This window comes from Paramisgurnus dabryanus, chromosome 2, assembly GCF_030506205.2.
Source record: "Paramisgurnus dabryanus chromosome 2, PD_genome_1.1, whole genome shotgun sequence".
In the NCBI taxonomy this organism is placed as follows: domain Eukaryota; kingdom Metazoa; phylum Chordata; class Actinopteri; order Cypriniformes; family Cobitidae; genus Paramisgurnus; species Paramisgurnus dabryanus.
In genome coordinates, this window is record NC_133338.1 from 34,799,422 (window position 1) to 34,826,746 (window position 27,325).

Genomic DNA, 27,325 nt, shown 5'->3' on the forward strand with positions numbered 1-27,325 from the left:
TCAAACAAGATGATGTTAATTGAAAATCTAAGGTACAAGAAAGGTTTTTGTGATGGTTGGGGTTGGGGAATGGGGCAGGTAAGGGGAATAGAATATACAGTTTGTATGGTATAAAATGCATTACGTCTATGGAATGTCCCCACAAAACATGGAAACCAGAATGTGTGTGTGTGTGTGTGTGTGTGTGTGTGTGTGTGTGTGTGTGTGTGTGTGTGTGTGTGTGTGTGTGTGTGTGTGTGCGTGCGTGCGTGTGTGAGTGTGTGTGTGTGTGGTATCATCTTACTTTCCCAAGGGACAGCCACATGATCAGCTTGCTTTCTGCTGATTGGAAGAACTAGAAAAGACAGGAATCAGAGTTTCAAAGCTCTGAATGAAAAACACATGGAGAGAGCGTGCTTGTGTGTGTGAGAGAGAGAGTGCGTGTGGGAGAGAGAGAGAGAGAGAGAGAGAGAGAGAGAGAGAGAGCGCTCAGTGAAGAAGGGGAGCACATTCACACCCTTTAGAGAACTCACAGGAAGGGAGAGAGAAGCAGAGAAACACAAAATTCAGATAGCTTTTAAATCTTTTACGTCTCTTCAGTCACAGCAAGGCTGCTGGGATCTCAGTTAGTCAAGCTAGAGGGAAACTCACAAACATGTCCACTTCAATCCTGAGACGACATTCCAGCAAAAAGGGATTGCAGAACCTCCAGAGGTAAGGTGTTTTTCATTTGTGTGTTTGTGTTTGACATTTTCATCATAGTTGTGGTGTGCTCAACAGAATGGATTAGTGCAGACTGACAGGTTTCTTTATTTTTATGTATCCTATACAGTTCATGTTGAAACTTTAAAAATTTTTTTTGATGAATTTGGGCTTCTATCATGAGTTTGCTGATGCTGATGCTTTGTTATCTTGTAGTGTTTGGACAGTCATGAGGATAGAGAGGTTTTATCAGTAAAGTCTGCTGACTGTAAGAGGTCAAGCAGAGGGAAACCAGCAGCATGAGCTCTTTTGCTGTGCTTATCTGCTCTTCAGAGGTTAAAGAGGGGGGTTAAAGTTTTAATAGAGAAACCACAGCACATTGTGTAAAACTGAGAGTGAGCTTTCTGTATAGAATCAAAATGCTGTTTTTACTGCCTTTGAATAGTTTTCTCAAATGGCACGACACATCTCCATCCTACAGGATGTCTCAATACTATAAAATTGTCCCAAAGCCTCTCCAGATGGCTGTTGCTCACACAGCACATGGCGAGTCAGTCCATTACATCATGTTAAATGGTAATGACAGGCTTCAATGGCTTCTTTTATTGCTAAATTTTTCCTAAGGGTGCTGACATCATCTGGTAGTGTCTCTGATCACCCCTTGCTCTAAATCTGCTGGATGTATCATACAGAGCAGGCCCCTCCCACTCTGCCTTAAGGACCCGAACTCTGCCGGAAAATGTGAGCGGTCACTCAAAATGATGAATTACGACTTAACAAAGAAAAGAGTCCAGATACTATTTATTTGATCTATTTTAGTTTCTCTTCTCTAGTGTTTGTTGTGTAAGCAGAACATGAGTCATAAAGATTTTTACTGCATTTATTGTCTTTGACCTCCACACAGTTTAAGAATGCAGAAGCAGTTAAGCTTCAATGTGTTCTGGTTGTGTAAACATAGATCAAATTAAAATAATACATTTACTTTTTATGTTAAGAAGGGCATACAGAATACTGTTTTTTGAAATTCTATTTTGGTGATGACAAAAAAAACACTTTCAGCTGTGTTGTTTTAAATATTTTGTATATTTATTTATATGTTATAGTGATGTCCTTCCTTTGTTCTCTGTTGGGGTTAGTTGTGCCAGTTGTGCTTTGTTTGGCTTTTGTAATGTGAACCCCCGTGAAGGAAGTCAGTTAGCAATTTCCTGTCAATGTGAACCATGCACTTCCTGTCACAGTTTAACTTACTTCCTGTTCAGTCCTGACCCTATCTTCTGTCAAATGACCTCTGACCCTACAGTATCATACTCATGCTGATGTGTTTATGTCTGATGAGCTCATGAGGTTATTTGAAAGGTGGCAAATATAGTATAGTGCTGTATTTAGCGTCAACTGGAAGAAACAACCGGTAATGTAATGTTGTGACAAAAGTATCTTACTGGGTCCATAAAACCTTGTATTTTTATTTTATGTACTGTATTGTATCACACTATTAGAAATACAACAGGGTCTGTAAGGGTCTGCACTATACCTACTGTAGCCGTGTGTAGCATCCATAGAGTAGCAATAAAGAGTCATTGTTTAGCCTATAATAACATCATCATATAAAGCAATAAAATAGCATACCCATCCAAACCATAAACCACCCTCTGTGTACTCACACACATTAACTACAGTCATAAATCGCATATATTGTATGCTCTATAACACGGTATATATTATATAGAGTGTGTTAATAATACAATCATGCAACATATTTAACTTTGCACAAAATGTTGCACTTGCAAAAGAATAGTAGGTATGTGTCTAAGCGAGCATTTTTTATTTACTTTGGAGGCCAGACTCTCGAGGTGTATTTTGAGATTGACAGAGATGTATTGTAGAGAAAATGAGCTTTTCACAAACCTTAAACTACAGCGCTCTGACGTTGTGAGTGGATTTCTTTAGCTCATATAGAAAAGTATGGTAAGGACTGTGCAGGGCGGGCAAAAAGTTGAGCAATTAGGAAATATTTTTTTGGTCATGCTTGACTGGAAAAGATAGTGAATTTGTGTGAATTTGTATGAGGTAAGCTGCACAAAAACATAGAATTATCATAAAAACTTACCCCTAACCCGGCACATAACCCCAGCGTTAGGGGCGAAAGAAATATAGTACAAAATGTCAGTGCCGGGTTAAGCCTTTGTGAGGCCCTGGGCTAACGCTGGTTTGGGGCCCCCCCAATATACACTGAAAAAAACAAAGGCTGGATTTACTAAGTGCCCCATTGCGTAAATTTATTTTTTTAGTAAAACTTACTTAAAAAAGGGATGCAAAAACGATGCACTGTCTATATTTTTTAGTAAATCCAGTGTTTTTTACAGCGTATGTACAACATTAAATGGCTAAAATTATTTAAATAAATTAAACAATATTATCAAATATTTTTACAATCAGAAATAGCCCAGAAAATAACATTTATTTAATAAAACTTACAACAAAAAGTGCTTCTTTCTGCTCTTCTTTAAAGAGAATTCTTCAATTAAATCATGCAAAGGTAGGCTGAAATTGTTTAAATAAATTAAACAATATTATCAAGTAATAATTTTACAATCAGAAACAGCCCAGGAAATAACATTTATTAAATGCAACTCACAACTAAAAGTGCTTCTGTCTGTTCTTCTTTAAATATAATTCCTCATTTAAATTATTAAAATCAAGTTGACGCAAAAGTAGGCTGAAATTATTTAAATAAATTAAACAATATTATCAAGTAATAATTTTACAATCAGAAACAGCCCAGAAAATAACATTTATTAAATGCAACTCACAACTAAAAGTGCTTCTGTCTGTTCTTCTTTAAATATAATTCCTCAATTAAATTATTAAAATCAAGATGACGCAAAAGTAGTAGAGCCCAGAATTCTCAGCCCGAGTCCTTAGTAATTAACAGTAAACGAACTTGGCTTGCTGTTTTTGAAGGCAGCTCGAGCCTCGACCTTAGGTCGGGTTCGAGCCCCAAGTTTAAGTGAAGGAGGAGATGATGAGGAGAGATGCAAGAAGAATTGCGGCCGGGCGCGGAGGCTCTTAAAGGACAAAATATCCCATAAGCTATTACGTAGCTATTATACAATTTTTTTTCAGAACATTCTTGCGACCCAGTGGTTGGGGGCCTCTGCTCTAGGCAAAATAAAAATTGTCTCGTAGGCCCCCTAGTGTTCGGGGCCCTGGGCTGCAGCCCATGTTGCCCATTAGGATAACGCGGCCTTGCAAAATGGCAAAATGTTGTACGAATTAATACACCTCATTAAATATGTGATAGTTCGAATTTCAATGAGATAGCGTTGGTTACACTGACACTAGCATATTCTGTGCTGTTTGTACAGTATAGGGTATATTTATTGCATGTGACAAATATATGAACTGGGTTTGAACAGTATTTTAGCATTACAAGATATAATCACCATTTAATCAGCTTTTTTGTTCAAAACAAACAAAAATTGGCAAGCACATAAAAATCTGTGTTCAAAACATGCTGTGGTAAGCTACAATAATGATTTTTAGTTTAAGCTGTTGCATGTGATTTCATGGGTAAACTCAGTTTTAATTTATTTGACTTTATTTGACAACGTACATCAAAGTAAAAAGCTCCGAAAGCAAATGGAAGTTTTACGTTTCAAACAGAGATTGCAAAAGAGTGGCAAAAGTTACAGATTGCATCTATACCCTATTATCACCAATAGTTTGGAAATGTTAAATGTTGACAACACTGCTGTAGAGCATCTTTATCTTTGCTGAAGAGTTCAAAACAAATTATTACAGCAAAACGTGGAAAATGCTGCTTATATTTTATTTATTTATTTATTTATTTGTATTTCTTGCATAATGTGTTGTTTATTTGTTTATGTTGTGTTGTTCTTATAAATGTGTTGTACAGAAGGTTAGATTATCTGTTAAAGAAGGCTTGAGCTCTACCCTTCCTCCACTAGGCTACTAATTAATGACATTAGTAATAAATTAATAGAAGTATGTATAAAAGTAGAGCAAAGGTGAATGTTCAAAAAGAAATGTAGTGAAGTATTCATCTGTTTATGTACTCTTGCGTTATGATTGACAGGATTACATAATCATGCTCCTCCCGAACTGTTGTTTATATTATTACATTCAAAATGTATCTTATTATTGTGTGTATGCAGGATCACTGCTCAACGGAGTCTGGAGGATGCAGAAGAAATTGAGAGAGAACGCAGGCGACGTCTCCGATCCAGCTCCTCCACTGACCCTGAAACTACTGTGACCCAGCAGGACGCCCCTCTCAATGCACAGATTCTGGACAATCAGTCAGTATCAAAAACTTAAAGCACACCCCAGTCTTCACGAAATACATACAACAGAGTGTGTTATTTGTTTTGTTTCCATGGTATCTCATCCCTAGAGTGTGATTCACACCCACTTTCTCTGTTCTAGTCTTAATATGTGTGTGTGTCTGTGTGAAAGTTTATGTGTGTACTGTACAGTATGTGTCAAGACCACACCTGCTCTTTTGGATTCAATCAAAGAGGGATATTCTTTTCTATTCTAACAGACTCAGGTCAACTATAGTAAACTTGTTTTTGTATTGGCATCAGAGTGGGAGGCAATTCTGAATGTATTTCACTGTTTGTTAGGGGTCAGATTGATCTGGTTCCACGCTATCCTTCATCTTTGGAAGAAGACGAAGGCTTCAGTGATTGGACGCAACAGCTGAGTAGGCGAAAGCAGAAACAAATGGAACATCAAGATGTAGAAGCACATTTAAATGGCTCCCATCAGTCAAGACTCCAGCCCTGTTCCAACTCTGCTCAACAAAGCAAACTTCATCAAAATGACTTCAATATGTATGATGCCGCCCCATTAAAACAGATCCGATCCCCCCTTTTAAATCAGAAAAACCTGGATGAGGACAATGATGATAAAGATTGTGGTGCCAGAGAGAGGGAAAGACAGGATAACGTTACGACAGAGAGGAAAGAGAGAGAGTTTAGTAGTTGGTATGATGAAGAGGAGAGTCCCAAAAGAATGACAGAAAATCTGTCATCTTCCTGCAGAAGAGACAACCAGGGATGTGATATGGATGAGAAGGTAAGACGATTTAAAGGACTTTTAGACCAGAGATTTAAGGTATGTTCACACGGGGCGTAAGCATTAACGCTTTAATGGGTGACGTCAAGCATTGCCGAATTAGGATTAAAATGGGCCCTTTGTAAACCAAACCTGTCACATTTTATAAATGATTTCAAATTATACAGTACCCCTTTGAAAAAAGTAAAAAAACAAAAAAGCTCTGAAAACAAATTTTTTTAAATGTACTCCATTTTTTGTCTCTTCTCTTTGCTGGCAACATGTGAATAATTATGTGAATTATACCTCGTGATCATGTGGCATTGAACAAATGTGTTTTGTACCTGATGTTGATATTCAATAATAAAAAAGATCCGTCGGCGCCGCGTCACTGCCGTTGCTCGCGGCAGAAATGTAAGGGCCAATTCACACCGGATGCGTGGCGTGTCTGTCGCATGGCAGCTGCGTGGCGTTTTCTATGCCCTTGCTTACCAGAAGCATTTTTGACGCGCCGCTGCTGCTGCTAGCCTATTCTGGATACATGTATGTTTTCTATTGATAAACTGACCTGAAAGTGTCCGGTTTAACTACAAAAACGTCACGTGATTTGGATCGCCCTTGTTCAACGTATGGGGAGACGTATGGAAATGAACTACCTGCAATACTTCATGTTAAACATACATATACTGATTTGATTACACAAAGACTTTCGTTCTGTAGCCTGTTGACAGATTCAATAGTTGGAAAAGATCATTTTTAATATTTTTTATTTACATGTCTGCATTTATGTCAAACAACGTCGTGTCAAATTGACATATAAACCTCTTTTTGTCTTGTATTTTGTCTGGAAACGCTTCCAAAACGCTTGCATTTGGCGTGAAAAATAGGTGTCAGTCCTATTCCTAGCATGCACGCGTTGTCGGCACGGCTCGAGACGCGCCTGAGACGTGCTTGTCATGAAGCGGTGTGCACGGTCAAACCTGCTAACATGGGAGCCTACATAAAAACGGACACGGCACGTATCTGAGATGCTCACGCCACTCATCCGGTGTGAATCAGCTCTAAGGCTGTGTTCACACTGCAGGGCTTTATGCTGAATTCCGTTTTTTTTTTTTTAAGATTTTTTTGCAAGGCCATTTACATTTCCAATTAAATGCAACCTTTTGTGATCTCCTGTGTGAACGTGAAATGACCCAGAAGTGACCTGCATGCGCAGAAGAGTACTCAACGGTCAACGACATCACTCGTTGTTTGCGGAAGTAGCTAACGTTAAACATAAATGTCAACAACAGTGGAGCTCTTTTTGCAATATTAATTATAATATTATTTTTCCAACGGAGCCAGCACAATTACAAACTTCTCGTTTTAAGAAGAAAATTAAAAAGAAGGAGGAGAGCAAGGTTTTTGGCCATGGCGTTTTGTGGAGCAGTGTTAGCAAATATTAATTAAATCTATGACCTCGCTTCCCTTTCATTGACTGGTCTCAGCAGCATCGTCCGCCATGGTTGATGTTTATCTTCTCGTTCTCGCCTACTTTAATGCAAAATTATGATGTTTGTAGCGTATCAATGACGTACGGGTCGGATACATGTGGCCTGGGCGTGTAGACGGAGGTCGCATTTCAAAAGATCAGATATGTATCGAATTCAGGACCACATACCCAAGTGGCTTGGGTCACATTTGAAAAGATTGGATCTGTGTCGGTCAGACTGTCATGAAAAGATCAGATACAGGTCGCATAGGGGCAAAAAAATCGGAATTGGGCCGTTTCAGCCTGCAGTGTGAATGTAGCCTAACATTTCTCAAAAAAAAAGTTTCTCAACTTTTCAAGAGGCAACGGCCAATCAGATCGCCTTATGCAAATAACCTAGGCAAAGCCAGCCAATTACGTTTATGGAAGACGGGAGCATGTGTAGTGGCCACTATGATTGGCTGTTGGCTTTCGGACATATCCCTGCGTGTTATAACCTTAAAACCACACCCACTGGAGGGAAAACAACAATCCATCCGTCTCCATTGACTTTGTTTTGCGAGAGGCTGCCTCCTTGTCATTTCTGGCTTATAACAAAAAACAGAATAATGCCTAAAAGCTGCTGTGGGACAGGATATATAGCTAACAAGCCAAAAAACCCAGAAATAAGTTTTTATAAGCTGTCGACCCCAAAAAACAAGCATTTAAGACACAAAAGTGGAAACAGGCAACATTTCATAGTACTACTATTAGTAGAACTGCGCCCACTAGGAGGAAACGTAGTTGACGATCCACTTTTTTCTCCTTAAAGGCTGAGTTTTACAGCTCGCTTATAAAAACTTTTTCTGTGTTTTTTGGCTTGTTAGCTGTACATCATCTCACACAGCAGCTTTTAGGCATTACTCTGTTTTTGTTATAAGCCAGAAATGACAAGGAGGCGGTCTCTCGCAATACAAAGTCAATAGGTGAGTTCGACTTCATGCGAGATCGAGACGAAATTAGACTTACTATGATTTCTCTAATCGTTCTCGCGGTACTTTGACGTCATCTGGCTGTCGGTTCTTTTCACTTGCGTTAGTCTATTTTTATATTTATTATTCTATTAGCCTATTTTTAGTTATTTAACCTAATAATATTTTAGGCAAAAAGCTACATACTGTATTACTAGCCCACATGAGTCTATAGCCACAGACAGATGTAAAACTTATGAAGTATAACACAGATAAGATGGAGTTGATAGAAACCCTGTCACACCTCAGTTAGTTCTTCAGCCTATATGCATACATTAAATGTAAAAACATCTAAATCTGTTCTTCTCTCAGGTCATGGAAAAGAAAGCAGAGATGAAGATATCCTTCACCTCCAAAGTCCTCCTCCAACAGAACGGGAGATCAAACAGCACCAATGGACAAGAAGAAAGTCAAATAACTGAAAGGTATAAACATAAACAAGCAAACACATTAGTACACATCAGAAAAAGACATCTACAGTATTTACTTGCAAAAGAATTTGGTCCTGCGGCTCAATTGGTCATAGCACTAACAACACCAGGATTATGGTTTTGTATACTGTAGCCTATGTAAGTGTAGTTTGCAGAGTTTCATAATGACCAAATGTGTCTTAATATCCAAAACAAAACATAAACGCAATAATGAAGGGAACAGTACAGTATGTGTCAATGCGATGTTCCAAACGAGCAGATTGGGCAGCAATTGCAGTTACTGCAATGTTTTACAGATATAGAGTTTGTGATGTGAAATGACACGACACGTCGGTTAAATTTCACAACTTCCCCAGAGCAAACACTCCTTTAGTTCAGCCTGTTCAGTCTTAGGTTACAGAGTAACATGGATACTACAGTCGATTCAACAGATCTCTGCGGTTCACAGAGGTAAAACGTCTTTAATGCATGTGTATCATTTTGTTTATAAACCGTGGCTTTCCATATCTCAATCTCTGTCTTTAGTGTATCTGAGGATGTGTTTGCGAAGAGCAGCGATGACAACCAGGAGCAGAAAGATACAGGACATCAGACTCAAGAGGGGGTACAGAGGTGGATGATAGAAGAAGAGAGAGATAAGAGGAGAAGGGATGTGATGGAGAAACTGAAGAGGTTGAGTATATCCAGTGGAGATCCAGAGGAGCCTTTCAGTCCTCTCAGCCCCAAGAGCCCAACCCACATGGTAAATTACATTCATGGTGTTAAAGGAATACAGTAGTTCTCCCAAAAATGAAAAATTAAGTGCTTGTTTAGTTAGTTATGTAGCATCATTATTAATTGCTGCTGATCTGTTACACTAACAATTACCAGTGGCGGCCGGTGACTTATTTTTTCAAGGGAACTCGATGCGAAGTTCGTCACAACATGTACAGTATGTAGCCCGTCATGTGTGTGGTTTGTAATTTCAAAATATGCATTCTGCATATCCTATGTGCATCACGTGTCTTGTCAAAATAAGTGCCTGCTGCAAGTCTTAAGGGTTTATGATAAAAGAGACGCTCGCGTTTGCCAGATACTCACATAATCTCATGCGTAATCAGAGTGTACTGTTAAGGGAGTGTCTTGCATGTATTTTGTGAACGTGAGAATCTCTTTTATCATAAACGATTTTGACGCGTGTGCAGCAGGCACTTATTTTGACAAAACACGTGATGAACATGGTTCACATGATGCAACAAACACATATTTTGAAAACACAAGCAACACACATGACCCTTATTTTGAATTTGCGCCCCTTGGATGAGCAGTCAGTCACGAGTCGCCACTGACAATTACACACAAACTCACAAAAATAATGTGCACAATGCACATGTTCTATAAGGTCTAAGTAACCTATGTATTTATCCTTCTTCGCGATTGTTGGATTTCATTGTGTTAATAATAATAGTTAGTGATAGACTAATATAGCAGCAGTGGCTGCTATTTGTATTTTTTCATTATCCACACTAGTGATAAACCTGTTTCTGTTTACTCATATGTAAGCCAATGTCTGACAGACAGTAAAATAACCAATCAATATTCACTTTTTCAGCCTCATATTGGCAAATCGACCACATTGCTTTCGCAATATCGTAATCGGCAATTGCAAAACCCATATCGGTGGACCTTAAGTAATAGTTAACTGGAATAAACATCTGGACAAAAAACATCTTAAACAAGTCTCATTTAACGTGTAAAAACATAACGTGTGTTTGTGAGTGTTGGTGCGTTGTGCTCAGCTCTGGTGTCTTTCTTCTGCTGTGTGTGGTTCTGATGTTACTTTGCAATATCAGTGCGGGGTGGGGAAGAAAGATGACAGCACATTGTTGAGGTGCTTTGTGTGTGTGTGTGTTGTCTGTGCTTGCTGGTTTCAGGCTGAGGGTGAGGAGTGCCAATCAGAGGGTACAAGTTCGGTGAGTTGCTTACTATGTGCTTGTGCATGACAATATGAAATTGCACATTAAAGCGTGTGTGTGTGTGTGTGTGTGTGTGTGTGTGTGTGTTTGATACAGTGCACCTCCAAATTGTTTGCTGCTGTCTGTCCTGTTCGCAGATTACACATACTGTACAAATAATAATGTTTTAGGATCATACCAACACATAAACACGTACGTTTAAAAGCACGCAGGAAGTGGATGCCATGATAACTGACTTTGGCAACAGATGCATCTCATCCTGTTGGGCAACACTGAACTTTTATCTACATGACACTTTTTGTCAAAAGGATATGCATGATCAGAAAAATATGAGCAGCCAGTTCAAAGCCTCCATTCATTAAACTGTCAAATCAACATCAAAAGTCTTTTTGTATCGACTGAAAGTGGCTTCACATTTTGCAATCATAACTGTTGGCAAAATGATTTTGCAAATCTTATCACTTTTTTCCTGCTTTTGTAATCTTGCCTGGAAATATTTCTCAAAATATTGCCTTAAGGGTTGTCACACTTACTTTTAAAAGTTTGTAAATGCTTGCATATTTCCATAACAACGTACTGTATGTTAAACTGTTTCTTCACAGATCGCCGAGAGGACTGAGTCTCTAAACCGCTCTGTTAAAAAAAAGTGAGTGTACTCTCCTGATTGTTGTTTTTCTGTGGGTTTGTCATGACATCATGGGTTCATGCAAGCCTGGATTATATACTATAGGCTGCTGTCAAAAAGATAAACTGAAATTGACAGAATTTCTTTTTAATTGGCCTCTGAATAGGAAACATAAATGATTCATTCAAAAGTGAACAACTGTTTGTTCACCTTTTACTTAGACATGACATAACTCGCTTCTTTCTCTATTATACTCAATGCATTAAATAAGCAATAAAGAATGGTTGTTTTGTCTGAAGTTTTTAGCTGTATATGTATAAAGGGCGTAGATTTGATTTGAACACTGGTGGATGGAAAACTGTACATACTGTTTTCATTATTCCTTGTATAAATATTGAAGGGGGGGGTTACCTCCCTATTCACGCTGTGTATAAAATATGACCATACTATTGTTCATCCTGTTATAAACGCACTGCTCATAAAGCAGTATGCCACAATCAGCTTTGAATTACAGTAATGGTTCGGGGCTATCAAGGTGCTTAAAACCCTTTTACTTGTTGTAAAATCAATGAAATATAAAAACTTGAGTGACTTGAAATGAAAATTCTGTCATCATTTACTCAGCATCATTTTGATTTTAACCTGTACTGTATGAGTTTATTTATTCAGTTAAACACTCTTAAAGGGATAGTTCACCCAAAAATGAAAATTCTGTCATCATTTACTTGTTTTAAACCTGTTTGAGTTTCTTTATTCTGTTGAAAACAAAAGAAGATATTCTGATAAAAGACGGTAACCACACAGTTGATGGTACTCACTCCATAGAAGTATAACCAAATACTATGGAAGTCAATGGATAACTTTAACTCTGTGCTTACCATCATTTATCAAAATATCTTCTTTTGTTTTCAACAGAATAAAGAAACTCAAACAGGTTTAAAACAAGTAAATGATGACAGAATTTTCATTTTTGGGTGAACTATCCCTTTAAGAGTGACTTGCTAATACTTGGTAAACTGAAAAGTAACTTAGTATACCACTTCTCACTTATTATGAATCACTTTGCTTTCCTAACTTTATAAGTGGCTTTGATTAAAAGCTTCTGCCAATACATATGTGAATATAAATATGATAAAAGGTACTCAGAAAACATTTAAATTTAATTCCTATAATTATAATTTTACCATAATTATAAGTTTTGAACAAGCAACCTCCAATCAGAATTTGGAGGCTAAACTACTTTGCCGAGCTGTTGTTTTTGTCTTCAGAATGAGTAATGGTCTTTTCAAGCCAGAGCTTGTCTCCGAGAACAGTGGCCTATTTCACATGAACATTTCATTTGTTTGTGCACAACAGGAGCAGCATAAAGAGGACCCAGCCTCCAACGATGATCTCTAAGTTAGATGGCAGATTGGAGCAGTACAACCATGCTGTTGAGGTGAATTACACCTTACACACATACCAGCAAAATGTTTTATAAAACTACACTTTCTGCATCCATTCAAGCAAATCCACATGCCTGGTGTGTGTGTCTTGCGCTGCTTGTACATGCATTTCTTCATGCACATACAGCTCTTATTACCTCACCCAGTGCTTACCTGCACCTGCTCTGTTTACCGCTCCCTCACTATCTCACTGTGTGTTTTCTGCATGTCCAGGCATCTCTTCTATGAGTCATGCTTATTCTCTCAGACATTGTCTTTCTTAGCCTGTCTTATGTTTTCCTGTCATCTGACAGTTAGGAAGCCTCATTGCAATTGTGTGTAGGCTATGTTGTGTGTGGATGCAGATGTTTCTCTGCTTTTGCTGTTTTGAGTAAATCAGGTGCTGTGTGGTATTATTACATTTTCTCTGATCATGCTGTCATCACTGTGAATCATATGTAGCTCGTGGCTAATTCACACCTGGTTCAGATTTGAACAGACTAACTCTGCACCAGTTTGTAGAAGGATTACAAAGTTGTGTAGTGCTTGATTTTAATTTTGTTATATTTTGTGTTTTATCAAGCAATGTTTCAGTTGTCTTGGTTTTAATATGGAACTCCTGAGCCATCTATCAAGGGATTTTTTTTACCATCTACAGTATATACTTATACTATATACTAATATTAAGGACCTTTAAGGTCTGATCTCACGAGAATTTGTACAGTGTATATATTTTACGAGTTGGCTATCATACGATAGCCTGGTCCAACCAGACTCGCGTACATTCATTTCATTTGTACAGAGTCTGGCCACGCTCCATTGCAAAGCGTTACTTCCGTTAAGGAGGGTCCATTGTTGAAGTTTAAAACTATTGGATCTGCCCAGAGTCACTCAGGATCTGCCAAAGCCAACCGCTAACGTGTGGTCGTGACGTATATCATGCACCGAAACCGGACGGAAACAACAAGTCAGAATAATCAGAACAACAAAACTAAGCAAACCTGGTTCTTGCTCCGGCTTTAACTTCTGTATATTCGGCAGTTTTGTAACAACGGACCGAATAGCTTTTCTCACGTCTTTCTCCACTGCCATTACTGAACTACAACTCAAACTGACGCACGACCTCAACGTCATTGTTCTTAGCCACCCCCATCTGTTTCGCTGATTGGTCCTGCAGATTTTTGCAGGAGAAAACGAAACTCTATAGAGCCATCCACGACGTACTGCTGAAGCGAAATGAAAATTAAGTGGAAGCACGTAGGAGGGCGGAATCATACGAAGTGCATTGTACAAAAACATATGATTATCATAAAATAACAATAACGAAACCCCAACCCCAACATCACATGCAGGGGCTAAAGTAAATCGTACAAAAATGTACGAATGTGATTGTACAAATTAATATAAATTAGCCACCTCGTATAGTTGCAGGACCCTGCTTAAATTACAAAGGTCTTTAGTTTTTTCTTGCATTGAAGGACTGTTGAATGATTCAAGAGAAATGAAAGTAGGACACTATACCATATCATTTAATGTATTTGTGCAGGAGTGCATTAAAGAGGGAAATGCAGCCAAACAACCACTAATGGACGTCCCAACACCAGAAGAGCCTGTATCTGCCCGAAAGACCCTGTTTGAAGCCGGAGAAGCCTTTACCTCAGTAAAGGCCACACCTTCTAAGGTTCATCTTATAAAAGCTATCATCTTAACAAAGTCGTAATAATGTCCAGATTAAAGGATTGTCAAAGGTTCCCTATTATTAAGTATTCTTTATCAGTGTTCACTGATCAGTCAGTGTTTAGTTACCTTGCCTAAATTTCTGCTATTTGATGTAGAAGTGGAATGAATGAAATGAATAAAACATATCAGTCAGGTTTTACCAAATGCTACTCACATTGAGTGAGAGAGCAAATATGTGAATTAAAAGATAAATTATGATTTATTCATTCAGGACACAGAGGGAATAAAGGTGGGCGTGGCAGATCTAATTAACCAATGGGTAAAGGGAAACTCTGATGTCAACAAGTGCCCCTCCTCCAAAGTAGTGGTGAGTTTATTTCATACATAACCCCCCTTAATTTGTGTGAATCACAAAAAATAACATAAACAATGTACTCATTTTAATTCATGTATTTGAGTAAAAACAATTTTAACCATAATTTCACTCAGTTTCTTTTCTGGCTTTTTCTCATAGGGTGTTTTCACACCTAGTTCGTTTGAGCCCTCCAAATGCTTTCGGAGCAGTTCAGGGTATGTGAACAAACCAAGTGATCTCAGACCCCCCTAAAAGGACCCAAAAGTAAATGAACTCAGACCATGTCCGGAGGTGGTCTGCGTACGGTTCGCTTTTGGGTCCTTTTGTGGTTCCATTTCTTTTTGAGATGTGAAATGTGAGGTCTCGGTCCACTTCGCGTGTTGTTTGCACATTTTATCAAAATCAACTGCTGCACAGAAAGCTGGGGTCTGAGTTCTTATGAAGCTGTGATGTGAACAAGAAAGGGTCTGAGTTCACTTCAGTTTTGAAGAGGACCAAAAAAGAACTGGGTCCTCTTTTGAGTCCACTATGACTGAGGTCACATTAGTTCCTTTTCTGGTTCACTATAAGTGAACTGGGATTTGGTTCTTTTAAAATGAACTCTATGTGAAAACACCCTATATCTCTATATCTGAACTACTTCATGGCCTTTCTTCTTTTTCTTTAGTTCACTTCTTTGCACTTCCCCCTGTTCTATTCTTCCTTTCCAGTAAGGTAAACAATTCTTATCTCTCTTCTTCCGCATACATACTTCATAGCGATGCGAAGTTCGTCACAACATGTATGTAGCCCGTCATGTGTGTGGTTCCTTATTTCAAAATATGTGTTTTGAGCGTCGAGTGATCCTATGTGCATCATGTGTCTTGTCAAAATAAGTGCCTGCTGCAGATAAGTTTAAAGCGTTTATATTCAAATTGACGCTCGTGTTTGCCGGATACTCGCATAATCTCAATTACACATATTTTGAATTTGCGGCCTTGGACGAGCAGTCACGAGCCGCCACTGCTTCAAAGCTGAGTGGATTAGTTAAGGTGGTTTCTCACTGTCAAAATGTCAATGTTGGGTTAAAAGTCCTGCACTGCCATCAAACAATTAAGAAAGAGCTTTGAAGGACATTTGGACATTTCCAAATATCTGTGGTTTATTTGGCTTGTGTGCCTTTTTGTTTTATATATTTACTATGATAAGACTGAATCTATTAATGAATCAGGTCATGTGACAAGATACTTTCCTGTAACAAGCCTGTTGTTTTATGATGCCATCTAGTGGTAAAAGCCAGCACAGACTATGTAGTTGCAAGACAAAAAAATACTTATTAATTTTTTTTTGGGAAAAATTACATACAGTAATATTGAGCTATTGTTTTGTTGTGTTAATCTTAGGATGTTAAGGCTGGTGAGGTGCGTAGCATAAAATCCATGTGGGAGAACATGGGAGACACATCACCACAGGATATATCATATGCAAAGGTAAATCACTCTTGATCTGCTTCCTCACAGCACTGATACCAGCCCAATAACTGTTAAATAAAAATAATATATATAACACTACTTTTTACTAATTGTATGTTACTTTATACAAACATGTCTAATGCTATATGTGTTTTTAAAACTCAAGTATTATTAGATCATTGTGTTAACAGAACAAATGTCATGGGTTTACTTCCCAGCAAATATACATTTGGCTTCTGCAAAATGTGTAATGTAAATTTCAAAACATTTAATTTTTATGTCCAAACACAACCTAAGACATGCAACATGCAACATTTTTAAATAATAGCTACTTTATTAATGTCTGGATTTACAGCAAGTCTTGGTTAACTGGTTTTAAAGGCTGTATGTTTTGTGTATTTTGTATCTTTTTTATCAGGGATCTGGTGGTAAAAAATACAAATTTGTTGAAAGCGGGCATGGAAAGTATGAGAAGGTCTTAGATGAGAGAAACTAAGCAACAAGTAAGAAATGTACTATTTATTCAAATCTTTTTTTCAAAAAACAAAATAAAAATACAGCATTTGCATTATTGCACAGACAGAGCTCATGCTTTACCAATTTAGCTTAACAAGGAAAAATGTCTGACATCTTGGTCATCTACTAAACAAAACATAACAAAAAAACAGAAGGATTTAAAATATCGGTGTACACGATTAAGCTGTTGTGTGATGATGTATTACTCTAATAGAGCTTATATTGGTTCCTTACCCTGATCATACAGAAATAAGCATATTAAAACAAACATGTATTCTGTGTTGGTTGTATAAGAAGTGATCTGTGTAGCCAATGTTCTCCCAAAGTGACTAAAGTGCATGTAGAGTGTGTAATCTCAAAAGCATGACATGGCAGTCAGCTGCATTTTACAAAGACAATGCTACCATAATGAAATACAGAGCTGCCATAATTACTAACTTACGAAGAAATGTTTTTCGTCTGGCAACCCTAAGTAGTATTCTGTAAATGTCACACGCATCTACATAAGCATAAAAAATACTTTTCTCTAGAATTACTATAAACAAGAAACATTACATTTTAAACTACAGTATATCAGTCTGGAAAGAACACACCTGAATCTATTCTGTACTGACTAAGTATTTTCATCAACATTCCATTTCATTTTCTCGATTTTTTAAATATCCCTGTACTTTTTTTAACTCTCTCTCTTGTTTTATAAAACCTAAAATAATTTTTTTATTCATTAGCATCCCTCAAAACTTCACATTCTAATGCGCTCTATTCTTGACCTGCCTGCTCGCATGACCCAGCTTAGCTGACGTGAGAAAACATCACCCTTAAATCCATCCCCTGGATGAGCCAGTTTCCTTCTTTGATCATTCTCACCAGACTGTGTTCACTTCCTTACTCTCCAAAGTTCACATCCCGAACAGCTGCTCCTATCAGTCGCCCTCTCCAAGTAGGATTGCACTAAGCCTCACTTTCTGCTGACCAATCCTTTTACACTACAGCACTGCTCAGAGCTCAGTTCAGTTTATAGCAAATGTGTCATTGACTTTGTGAAGAAAAGCTCAAATAAATTCACAGTTTGCAGCACCACATAAAAAATAAGTGGATAATTTTACGCATTTACGCTGCAAGTTTGAAATAAAAAAATCAAACATCCGTAATATTTGTTGTCTGTGAGCCAAATCCTCTGGCTTTTCTGTTGAAGTTTTTTGGCTCTTCACCTTTTTGTTTGCGATGCAGCAGTCCTCTCTCGAAGGCCGTGGCGATTTTATTGAGAGGTTTCGCAGCCGCCTCCTTCAGCTTCCGTGCATTAAAGCGCGGGCTGTAGAGAAGGATAGGCAGGCGGTTGACAAAGGAAGGAACTACCTGCTCATCCTTCTCAGTGTTTTTTCGCTCCTCCTCTGCTTTACTGGCATTTATTTGCTTCATAATGTTTTCCTTTGTGGAGAACATTTGAAAAAGTAGAGCATCCCACATTTTTAATGCCCTGGGCTCCTCTGTATTCTTCATCACGTCTTGTCCCGCCGACTCTTCTGTGGCACATGCACACTCGTTCATATCACTCATCTTTATATCTGAGGATTTCTGAGCATTTTTCTCAGACTCTGGTTTTGGAAAACTAGGTTCCTCAGGTTCATCCACCATGTGTTTTTTCAGTCTTGTCCAGCCACTGAGTTTGGCCATTAGGCCTTTTGGTTTCTGAGTAGGCTTGGGTTCACTTTGTGTCTTCTGAGATGGAGAATTTTTGCTAACTTTGTCATTCATGTCTGATGTGTGGCTTTTATTTACACTAGATGCCTCAGTGTCAACATCATTTTGTCTTAAATTGGTGCCAGAAACCACTGAACAGCCATGGAGTTTTGATGCTTCAGAGTTTGAAACTTTGCCATCGGTAATAAGGATAGTTTTTGAATTCTGAGCAGATCTATTTCTCTTTACATCCATGCTTGTTTCTTTGACGTGTGTTTGAGATTTATCAAAGGTTTTTGATTCATTTGGTGAAGAGAGTGATAGAGATTTAGCAGCCTTGAGAAGCATGGATGCAAGGCTTGTTTCTGCATTTTGAGCCTTCGATGTGAGAAGTGATTTGGTATTTGAAGGCTTTTGAGAGTCAGGCTTCAATGGTTTGGTTTGTGAAATATTAGGCTGTTTGGTATCTGCAGTTTGCTCTGTTAGTGATTTTTTTAATTTAGATTCAGCTTTGTTGGCATTGTTTATGTTGTTGAAGTTCTGTTTGTCTGATGCTACATCTTTAGGTAGTTTTGGCTCTTTTATGACACTGGTAAAGGTAACTGAGTCTTCTTTTCTATCGTCTTGCACGGAAGATTTATTTATTGCCATGTGAGGGACTAGAGGTTCAGGTTTTGATGCCTGTGTGCCGGTGAGAACTACATGCTTTTGTGCATCTGAATTGATTGTGCTTGAATGGCTTGGGGTAGATTTCAGGGAAATGTCTTGTTTCTGCTTATTTGTAGTTACTTGAGAACGAGCGGTTGTATTTGTGTTCAATAACCTTGTAGACGTATTTGGTCCTGACTGAAGGAGAGCAGCAGGATTATGTGCATCTGATTTAGAAGAACACATAGTATTTGAGTTGGATAAAAATAAAGGATCAGATGCATTAGACTTGAGATGAGATGAGACTTCAGGCATTGTAATACTGGACATTAAGTCAGATGCAGTTTTAGGTTCCTCTGGCGTTGGGAATGCTGCAGGTTTAATATCAGGAGGGACCTTACTGTAACTTTTGGTGTCTACACATGGCATTCTAGAATGGTTAATGTTAGTTGACCTTGATGCGATTTTGTTTTCAATGAAACCTTCTCGGATTTCATTGTTGATGATACTGTGCTCACTACTTGTAAGGGTAGTAGTAGAGTTGTGGATTGTTGCATGAGGCTGGTGTGTTTCTAAAGACGAAATCTTGGTTTTCTGCTGTGACTGCATTGTTTTCTCTGATGGAGGGTTACAACTTCGTTTCTGATATATAGATCTGGGTGCATTCTCTGATTGAGCTGTTTGCAGTGGGATGTTTTGAACAGACAAAAAATTCTTTGTTAATAATCCGGCTGTATTTGAGTTCAGAATATTTGATTGTGTTTGGGGTAAAGGATAAGTTGGCATTTTTTTCCCCTTTGTCATAAAATGGGGTAAGATGGTTGTAGCCCCTGAAACTGGTGGTCTTGGAGCCTCTGATACAGAAACACTCAATGTATTTACTGCCTTTTTTAAAGGTGTTGGTTGAAAGCCCAGGGACAGTGCATGTTCAGGATTCAAATGTGCAGGCTTTGATTCTACATGGATTACATCTTGCTTATTTAAAGCTTTAATTGGTATATCTGGGGTGGGGTAGCTTATACTTTGTATTGGAGTTATCTCACTCTCTGGTGTTTTTGCTTCATTTGTAAAGAATTGCGAGAATGGGTCTGTATTCGCAGATGGTTGTAAGGCCTCTGCAGCTTTCTTTTGCACATCTGGTAATATGATATTAGATATTTCTTTAGATGATGTGGTTTGAAAGTCAGAAATTGAATCTTCTGGTATTTGAGGCTTAGATACAGGAGTATCATGGTGCAGATGGATCTTAATGCCACCATGAGCTATGTATTCAGCAGGTGTCAATCCATAGTATGTTGACTTTTGTTTAGTGATGTTTGGTTCATTTTGAGATGGCGTCTGGTTGCCCACAAAACGTGCAGGTGGCCTTGGTGACCAATTTGAAGTTCTGGAGGGTGTAGGCATGTACTCTTGATTAACATCCTTTGGAGCAGAGCTTGTTGGTATCGTGATAGAGGTCTCAGAGGTTTCAGGTATAGATATTGGATATGGCTGTGGAACTGTTGATGTAAGCATCTCACATGCTCTAGATCTTGATTTACTACATTCAGCAAGTGTCTTAGATAGTGAAAGTTCACATTTAGAGATCTTCGGTGTTAAACATTCTTCAGAATAAGCCTTGGAAATGAGTCCGGTGGCAAACTGCATTACTCCATTTTGTGTGGAATACTTTATTTTATCCACAGCAATTTTTTTAGGGTATTGATCATTATCAGTTACTGCACTTTGAATGTGTACACTTTGTTTGAGCCGCTGATTCTGAGGTTTGGGTTCCAAATAATTACCTATAGAGTCCATTGTGGAGGATTGATTATCCTCAGATGCTTCAAAACCAAATCTTTTTACCCCTGTAATTTGCTGACTGGAAGATGTTTGTGACATTACAACATTTTGTCTAGCATCTACCACAGTTGGGTCCATTTTTGTAGTGGATGGTCCTTCACCTTGATAAGCTGATTCACATGTCAACGGGTCCTGAATAGGAGGCTTTGATACTTCATAAAATGAGGTCTTTGGAGTATAAATCCTAGATTGTGAAAATACAGGTACTTTCTGCGCTGTGGAAGTCATGTTTGTGTCAAAGTGGAAGACAGTTGATCGCTTAGTGCATTGTGTTTGCACAATCTGATCATTTGTGAAAGGCTTATAAACATTGTTATATTCTTCTCCACTGGAGTGCCTCTGTGTCACCTGTGTCTGGTAAATTGATGAGCAAGATGATGTCACAGTTGGAGTAGGAGGTTGAACTGAGACCAAAGTGGAGTTTTGGGTTTGGACTGAGGCTTCTGATGGACCATGTATAGTCTCTATAGACCTGCATTGAAGTGTTTGGCTGAATGCTATCTCAAATGGTGCGTCTGAGTCTGCGTTCTGCTCCGTCTCATCGTCAAAAAGAAAAGAGGAGCATGTGTATAGCGGTGCTATCTGATTCTCTGGGGATCGGGTACGGTATGATTGAGCAGACAGTATAGGCGTGGAACTGTAGTGTGAGCTGCTGTCACTGTATAAATATGGAGAGCTTGAGCAGTGGTGGAAGGGGCTGCTGGAGGAAAATCGAGAATCTGGAAAATCTGGAGTCTGTGGAGGAGTGAAATATTCACTGTGCTCTAGATCAGGACTTGCTTCATTGACTGGAGATAGGCTGGACCGGAACGGAACGGGGGTTTGACAGGAAGAACCTTTCTTCTTAGAGTTTTTCTTCATTAATTTTTGCAAACGGACATTGTCTCTTCCTGGTTTTGGCAGTATAGGGGGTGGGTACTGCTGTGGAAGCAGGTTAGGCTGGCTACCGTAACTGAAATCCATCAGCATTTCAACACCTGCATTAAAGACAATCTGGTGTTACTGTACATGTCAGAATGCTAACTTTTACTTTATAAAATTTCTAGTTCTCCCTGAAATTTTTGTGAAGTGCACCATTATGCAATTTACTTCACAGACAAGGCTTGGGTATTTGGAATAAACATTACTGTGGTGTGCAGCAAGTTATTTTCAGTTAAGCTCAAACATAAATTTTTAGTCTGGGACTAGCCTTAAAGGCAGGATGCCTAATTTTTGAAAAACACTTTGGAAAAGACACTCGTAGCCAATCAGCAGTAAGGGGCGTGTCTACTAACTGGCATCGTTGTCTGGGTTGTGTGTGTGTGTGTGTGGGGGGCGGGTCTATCAAATGAAGGTCCAGATTCTATTGGTAAAGGGCCGTGTTCGTTTAGGCGATTTCAAATGTCAACATTGGCTTTCAGAGATCATGCACCCCGCCTTTAAGCCCTGTCTGTGAAACCAGGCAATTATGTCTAATACCAGCTCTAATTTTGGTGCCATTTATTATTTTGGTTTTGTTAAATAAATACCTTTAAAATCTGTTAAATATTGTATGTATTCTTTTTCCCTTTAGCTGGCTGACAATCACAAAGATGGAAAAGGAAAAGATGGGGTCATACAACAAATACGTACATCGAAATGCGATCATTGCCTTTCATGTACAGCACACACAATGTTACAAGTTATTATTTGCATTATGAAACATTACATAACTCTATCCAGCTATACTCATAAATAAGTTGTCAGAACATTTAGTCCATTACAGATGTAAGAAACACAAGAGTCAGTCAGTATTAAATACAGAATCTGGAAGGTATTAGAGAATCAGTGAACTTGCCTGTGAAGAATGTAATGTTTAATGTTGGGGGGCATCAAATGCTAAAATTTGAATGAGAAAGTGGAATCAGTTTTTAAAAGAGCATACAAATATGTGTTGAAAACAAGTGAAAAATGTTTTTCATACAAATATTGTCTGTTTTTATGCATTATTTTTCTGTATGATAAATATCTCAATTACTTTTTAATCAGGATGAATAAAACTATTAAAAACTCTCTTTTGCTTTCTCTCTTTATTGCTTCACACAATAATAAATATTATTTTAGCTCTACGCAGCTAACAGATGTGAACTAATACCCAAATGACTTTGAGGTGAAATGCAAAAATAAAAATAAATAATATTTGTATGTATTTGTCAAATAAATGTAATAAAACCGTCTGTGATCTGTAAAGTCATTGTCCAATGTTCCAATGCTCTAGCATGGTCTTTATAATGTCCATCAGGTGCCATTTAAGTACACATTGTTTCTAAAAATTGCAATGCAACATTCAGTGAGTCGAGATGTACGTTTGTCCACCTCTGTTTGTAAGGCTGATAAGCTTTGTGATGTAAGTTACATTTATATAAAGTTAAGAAATATAGTCATGCTTGTGTTCAGTACTGACTGACTCCACCTGTTAAAAACATCACCAACATTTGCTGCCAACAGGCTTCTTAACTTGCAGATACTTTTAACAGCAAGCCCAAGTTTATTAACATTTCTGCTGGTAAAGGTCATGGTTATACTGGTGCAACAGTTAAACCAGCAAACTGTATAAATTCATGTTGGTCTTTCCAGCAATATTTTCACTGGGATACTTTCAAATGTGGGTGCCTGAATGTGAGCTAGTCAACATTTTAGTTTTTGCTAAAGACCAAAAGAAAACTGAAAAATTAACACCCTAGATTCACTCTTACCTCACAAAGCAAAACTGATAAGCATTTATTTGTTTTTACTTCTTTTTATTTACTTTTTTACCACTTTCTATTAATTATTTCTAACCAATAACAAATAACCATTTAAATGTTACATTAGATTTTTTTATCTTTTAAATAGCTAAACAAACATAAACAAACACATTAACCTCAATGAGCAAATTTTCGGGCTCATTTCTAAAACTTCTCTGAGGCCCGTGTTAGACTGATCTCTTTGAATATATGCTTTCCTTAGACCTGTACAGTGTGAGATCATTGCTGAAGAAGTAGCTGACTGATACCTGAGCCATGTCTGATTTAGCCTCTGCTCCCCGACTTAAAAGTGGAAGACTGCACACAGTGTACAGTGTATAATATCCAAATTAATATGTAATTGCAGTATTATTTTAAGTGAACACATCCAGGTGTGGTGCTGATGCTGCAAGCATTTGTGAAACTTACAGTAAAGCCAGAAAAGAGAGATGATGCAGATCTGAAAAATGATTGTAAACAGTCATAAATCAGTCAGTGCAGTGTTGCATAAGCACACTACAATGTATGTATTGCAAAAAAAGATATGCACGAATTTTTACACATTGTCTACAGTACATATGCCAAACAAAGATGCTACATATGTAAATGAGATTTCAATTGTTTAAAAGTAGGTACTATAATAACCCTTGGCATTTGTGCTAGTCAGCACCTTGACACTGAGCCGAGGCCTAATTTCTCACACAGAGCCACGCACCGGGCAGATCACATTCACGCTGCTATTAAAAGCTGAAATGTGCAAATTTTGGGGGGTTTACCTGTGCGAGTTCTGCTGTGGAAATAAGTTTGCGTCTGTAGGCTCCAGCATCGAGTGTGGTGGGGAAAGATTAGTGGAACGGTGCTACAGGACATGGTAACCTACCCCTTTTCCAAGCCAAAAATAAAACTCCTTGCCCTGAATTCATGCTATGCTCTGACAGCCAGTGAGCTGTAGCCAAGAAGGGGGTTTCCACTTCACCTGAGATACACATTATGACCAGAGAATATGTCAAAGGCCTGTTCTTCCTGTGCTGTTTAGCGGGTCTGGTGACCGTCACGTGGAAATGTGATAGGCTCGAGACCATTACAATGCCAATGCTGTTAACTTGTCTGTTAACCAACCATCTGCATTGCTAAATGCTATTTAGGGAGGTTGAGCCTCCAAAGTCTTTCATCACAACCTTCAGTGATTAAGTCAGCTGTTAGCACCCTTAATAATCTATGATTATGTCATCTGAAAGCAGTGGCAGGAGGAAGGAATCAGATTATATTTCCATCAAAAACTTATTCTAAATTATCTTAAAGCATTTAGGACACAGAAAGGCCCTTATAAAGCATGCTTAGTATTAGTTTGATAACTATTTCTCAATGGATTTTTTAGGCAAGGCAGTTGAGAGATAATAGGTAATCAAATAAGAGAGGGATGGGAACCAGAATTGAGGAAAGGACCACACAACTGGATTGTAACTTGGGCCACGCAAAGAGTTTAAATGCATAAGATAATTGTAAGACTTTTCCCTCGTATTTACTCACTAAGTTTTTAAAACCCATTAGTTATTTGTTATTTTTCTGTTATCATAAGTCTGAAAATAACATGGTGTGACCATGGCCATAACTGCTGTTTTGGAAATTACTATTACATTTTCTCAAAATTTATATTCTGCACTATTTGGCATTATTTTCAAAGTATTTTGCAATCATGTACAAATTTACAAAGTATTTGTATTTATATCTGCATCATAATATACAAACTAACATTGTCCGATGATGTCCATTTTATAAAATATCATGTGGTGTGATTATCAAGAAAAAAACGCTATTATACTTGTATGATAAACTCCAGTAAAAGACAGGAAGCTGCATCATATACCAATTTGCCAAGTTTCTGACTAGAGGGGATACAGCTACGACCAAATCTCACAAGATGTTGGGTTCAGGGGGTAAGATAAGGGTGAAAAACATACCCTATGTATGGTTCTGGATAGAAAGGATACAGCTACGACCATCCTGTGAATGTTAGGTTTAGGGTTTCAAGATTTTGGCCGTAGCTGTATCCTTTCTAGCCGCAACCATTTGCCAAGGACCCATGGAAGCAGGTTTGTAACTCTCGTAAATTTACACTCTTAGAACGAATGTGTTAAAAACAACACATTAGTGTTGATTCTGGGACAATGCGTTGTCCCATAATCCACCTATCTCTGTGTTATTATTGAAACAACACAACGTGTGTTATATTTTAACACAAAATCAACACAAAATGACACATAATGTGTTAAAATTACACATAATGTGTTAAAAGCTTAACGCACAAATATGTGTAAAAATTAACACATCCTTTCTAAGAGTGTAGAAATAAAATACAGCTATGTGGTTACCACATTTCGATATCATGTGCTATTACCTCAAAAAAAAAAGAATATTAAGTTATTTCTACAAGCATAAATTTCATTGATAGGTTAAAGGTGCAATGTGCAAATTTTAGTGACATCTAGCGGTGAAGTTATGAAAATGCAACCAACGCTCACCCCTCCCATTCGAAACACATGGGGAAGCTACGATGGGTGACACAGACAAACATGTCATGATCTAAGACAGCAGAAAGCAACAATGTTTATACATGGATATCAGCTGACGTCACTCACTTGTCTTCCGCCATTTTGAGGACCTGAAGTGGTTGCAAAAGAACTAGAAGCTATGCCTTCAATATGCTGTGAGCATCAAAATCGCTATTTTAACAACACTAAGAAGGCTCAACACAACATGATATTTTGCTTGAAGTATCGCCTGTGTCTCTACATGTGAACTCGAGCATTGAGAACATTGTTTGTGAACACAGAGTTAACTAAAAAGAAGGTTTTGAACAACTGACTTTGGATGATTTGGCGTCTGCTTGCCGCCTTCTTCCCAGTCAAGATGTATCGATCTCCAATTGCGACGTAGGGAGGGAGGAGAGTAAAGATTGATATCTCCTAAAGCATAGTTCACCTATCTCTGTGTTATTATTGAAACAACAGAACTTGTTCCATAGTTCCATAAAAATGCACGGATAATTCGTTGTTTTGTTGCAAGTGAAAAACAATATTGACCTTCTAGTTAAAAAGGAGCCTCATATGAGATTCATTCATTCACATTCGGAAATCGATTATTTACGTCTGGCAGAGATGACGAGCGGACATCATTACAGCCAAAGTCAGTTGTACAAAACCTTTATTTTTAGTAAACTCCGTGTCCACAAACAATGTTCTCAATGCTCGCGTTCATGTGTAGAGATCCAGGTGATACTTCGAGCAAAGTTTCATGTTGTGTCGCGCCTTCCTATGTTGTAAAATAGTGGTAGTTCGGTAGCAGCGGACAGCGGCTGGAAGAACGCATCAGGGATCGAGTAGGCATCACACCCTAACCAAGATATATTTTTTTAAAGTAGCGTTTATTTTCATGACAGTCGAGATGCGAAATGTTGTCTTTCGTAGCCCTTTACTGTATCCGTAAGAATCATAGACAGTAAAAGATAAGAAATCCGTAAATCGTAGCAAGGTAGCCAACGCTTGTCAATAACCTACTGGTACTCTGTAGGTCCTCAAGATGGCGGCATGACGAAAAAGGTCACATGACTGAAATCCATCTATACAATGACGAAACACCCTCTGTAGAGTAGTTTGTCCTTTTTGGGCTACTGTAGAAACATGGCAGTGCAAAATGGCGACTTCCATGTAAGGGGACCCGCAGTGTATGTAGA

General features: G+C 38.2%; 2 protein-coding genes across 4 annotated transcripts; one reads left to right on the forward strand and one right to left on the reverse strand.

Annotated features, from left to right (window-relative positions):
- The first annotated feature begins 428 nt into the window (after nt 1–428).
- Nucleotides 429–22,879, forward strand: lsp1b (lymphocyte specific protein 1 b). 3 transcript variants are annotated; one of them, XR_010544640.2, is made up of 13 exons: nt 429–693; nt 4,857–5,000; nt 5,328–5,781; nt 8,554–8,666; nt 9,198–9,414; nt 10,586–10,624; nt 11,230–11,273; nt 12,609–12,690; nt 14,223–14,357; nt 14,628–14,723; nt 15,379–15,425; nt 16,094–16,180; nt 16,581–16,665. XR_010544640.2 is itself a non-coding variant. In XM_065289441.2 (13 exons), the coding sequence occupies exons 1-12, from the start codon at nt 635–637 to the stop codon at nt 16,656–16,658; spliced, it is 1,548 nt and encodes a 515-aa protein (XP_065145513.1). In that variant the 5' UTR covers nt 433–634; the 3' UTR covers nt 16,659–16,665; nt 22,401–22,879. The 3 variants fall into 3 exon arrangements, 2 of the variants coding, with proteins under 2 accessions (XP_065145513.1, XP_065145514.1); XM_065289441.2 differs by lacking the exon at nt 15,379–15,425 and adding an exon at nt 22,401–22,879 and having other exon boundaries at nt 433–693; XM_065289442.1 differs by lacking the exons at nt 10,586–10,624; nt 15,379–15,425 and adding an exon at nt 22,401–22,879 and having other exon boundaries at nt 434–693.
- On the reverse strand, nt 16,667–24,548 carry LOC141281055 (uncharacterized). The gene is made up of 3 exons (XM_073812690.1): nt 24,369–24,548; nt 24,022–24,052; nt 16,667–21,825 (listed from the first exon to the last, which is right to left on the reverse strand). The coding sequence occupies exon 3, from the start codon at nt 21,815–21,817 to the stop codon at nt 17,816–17,818; it is 4,002 nt and encodes a 1,333-aa protein (XP_073668791.1). The 5' UTR covers nt 21,818–21,825; nt 24,022–24,052; nt 24,369–24,548; the 3' UTR covers nt 16,667–17,815.
- Between the last annotated feature and the right edge of the window lie 2,777 nt (nt 24,549–27,325).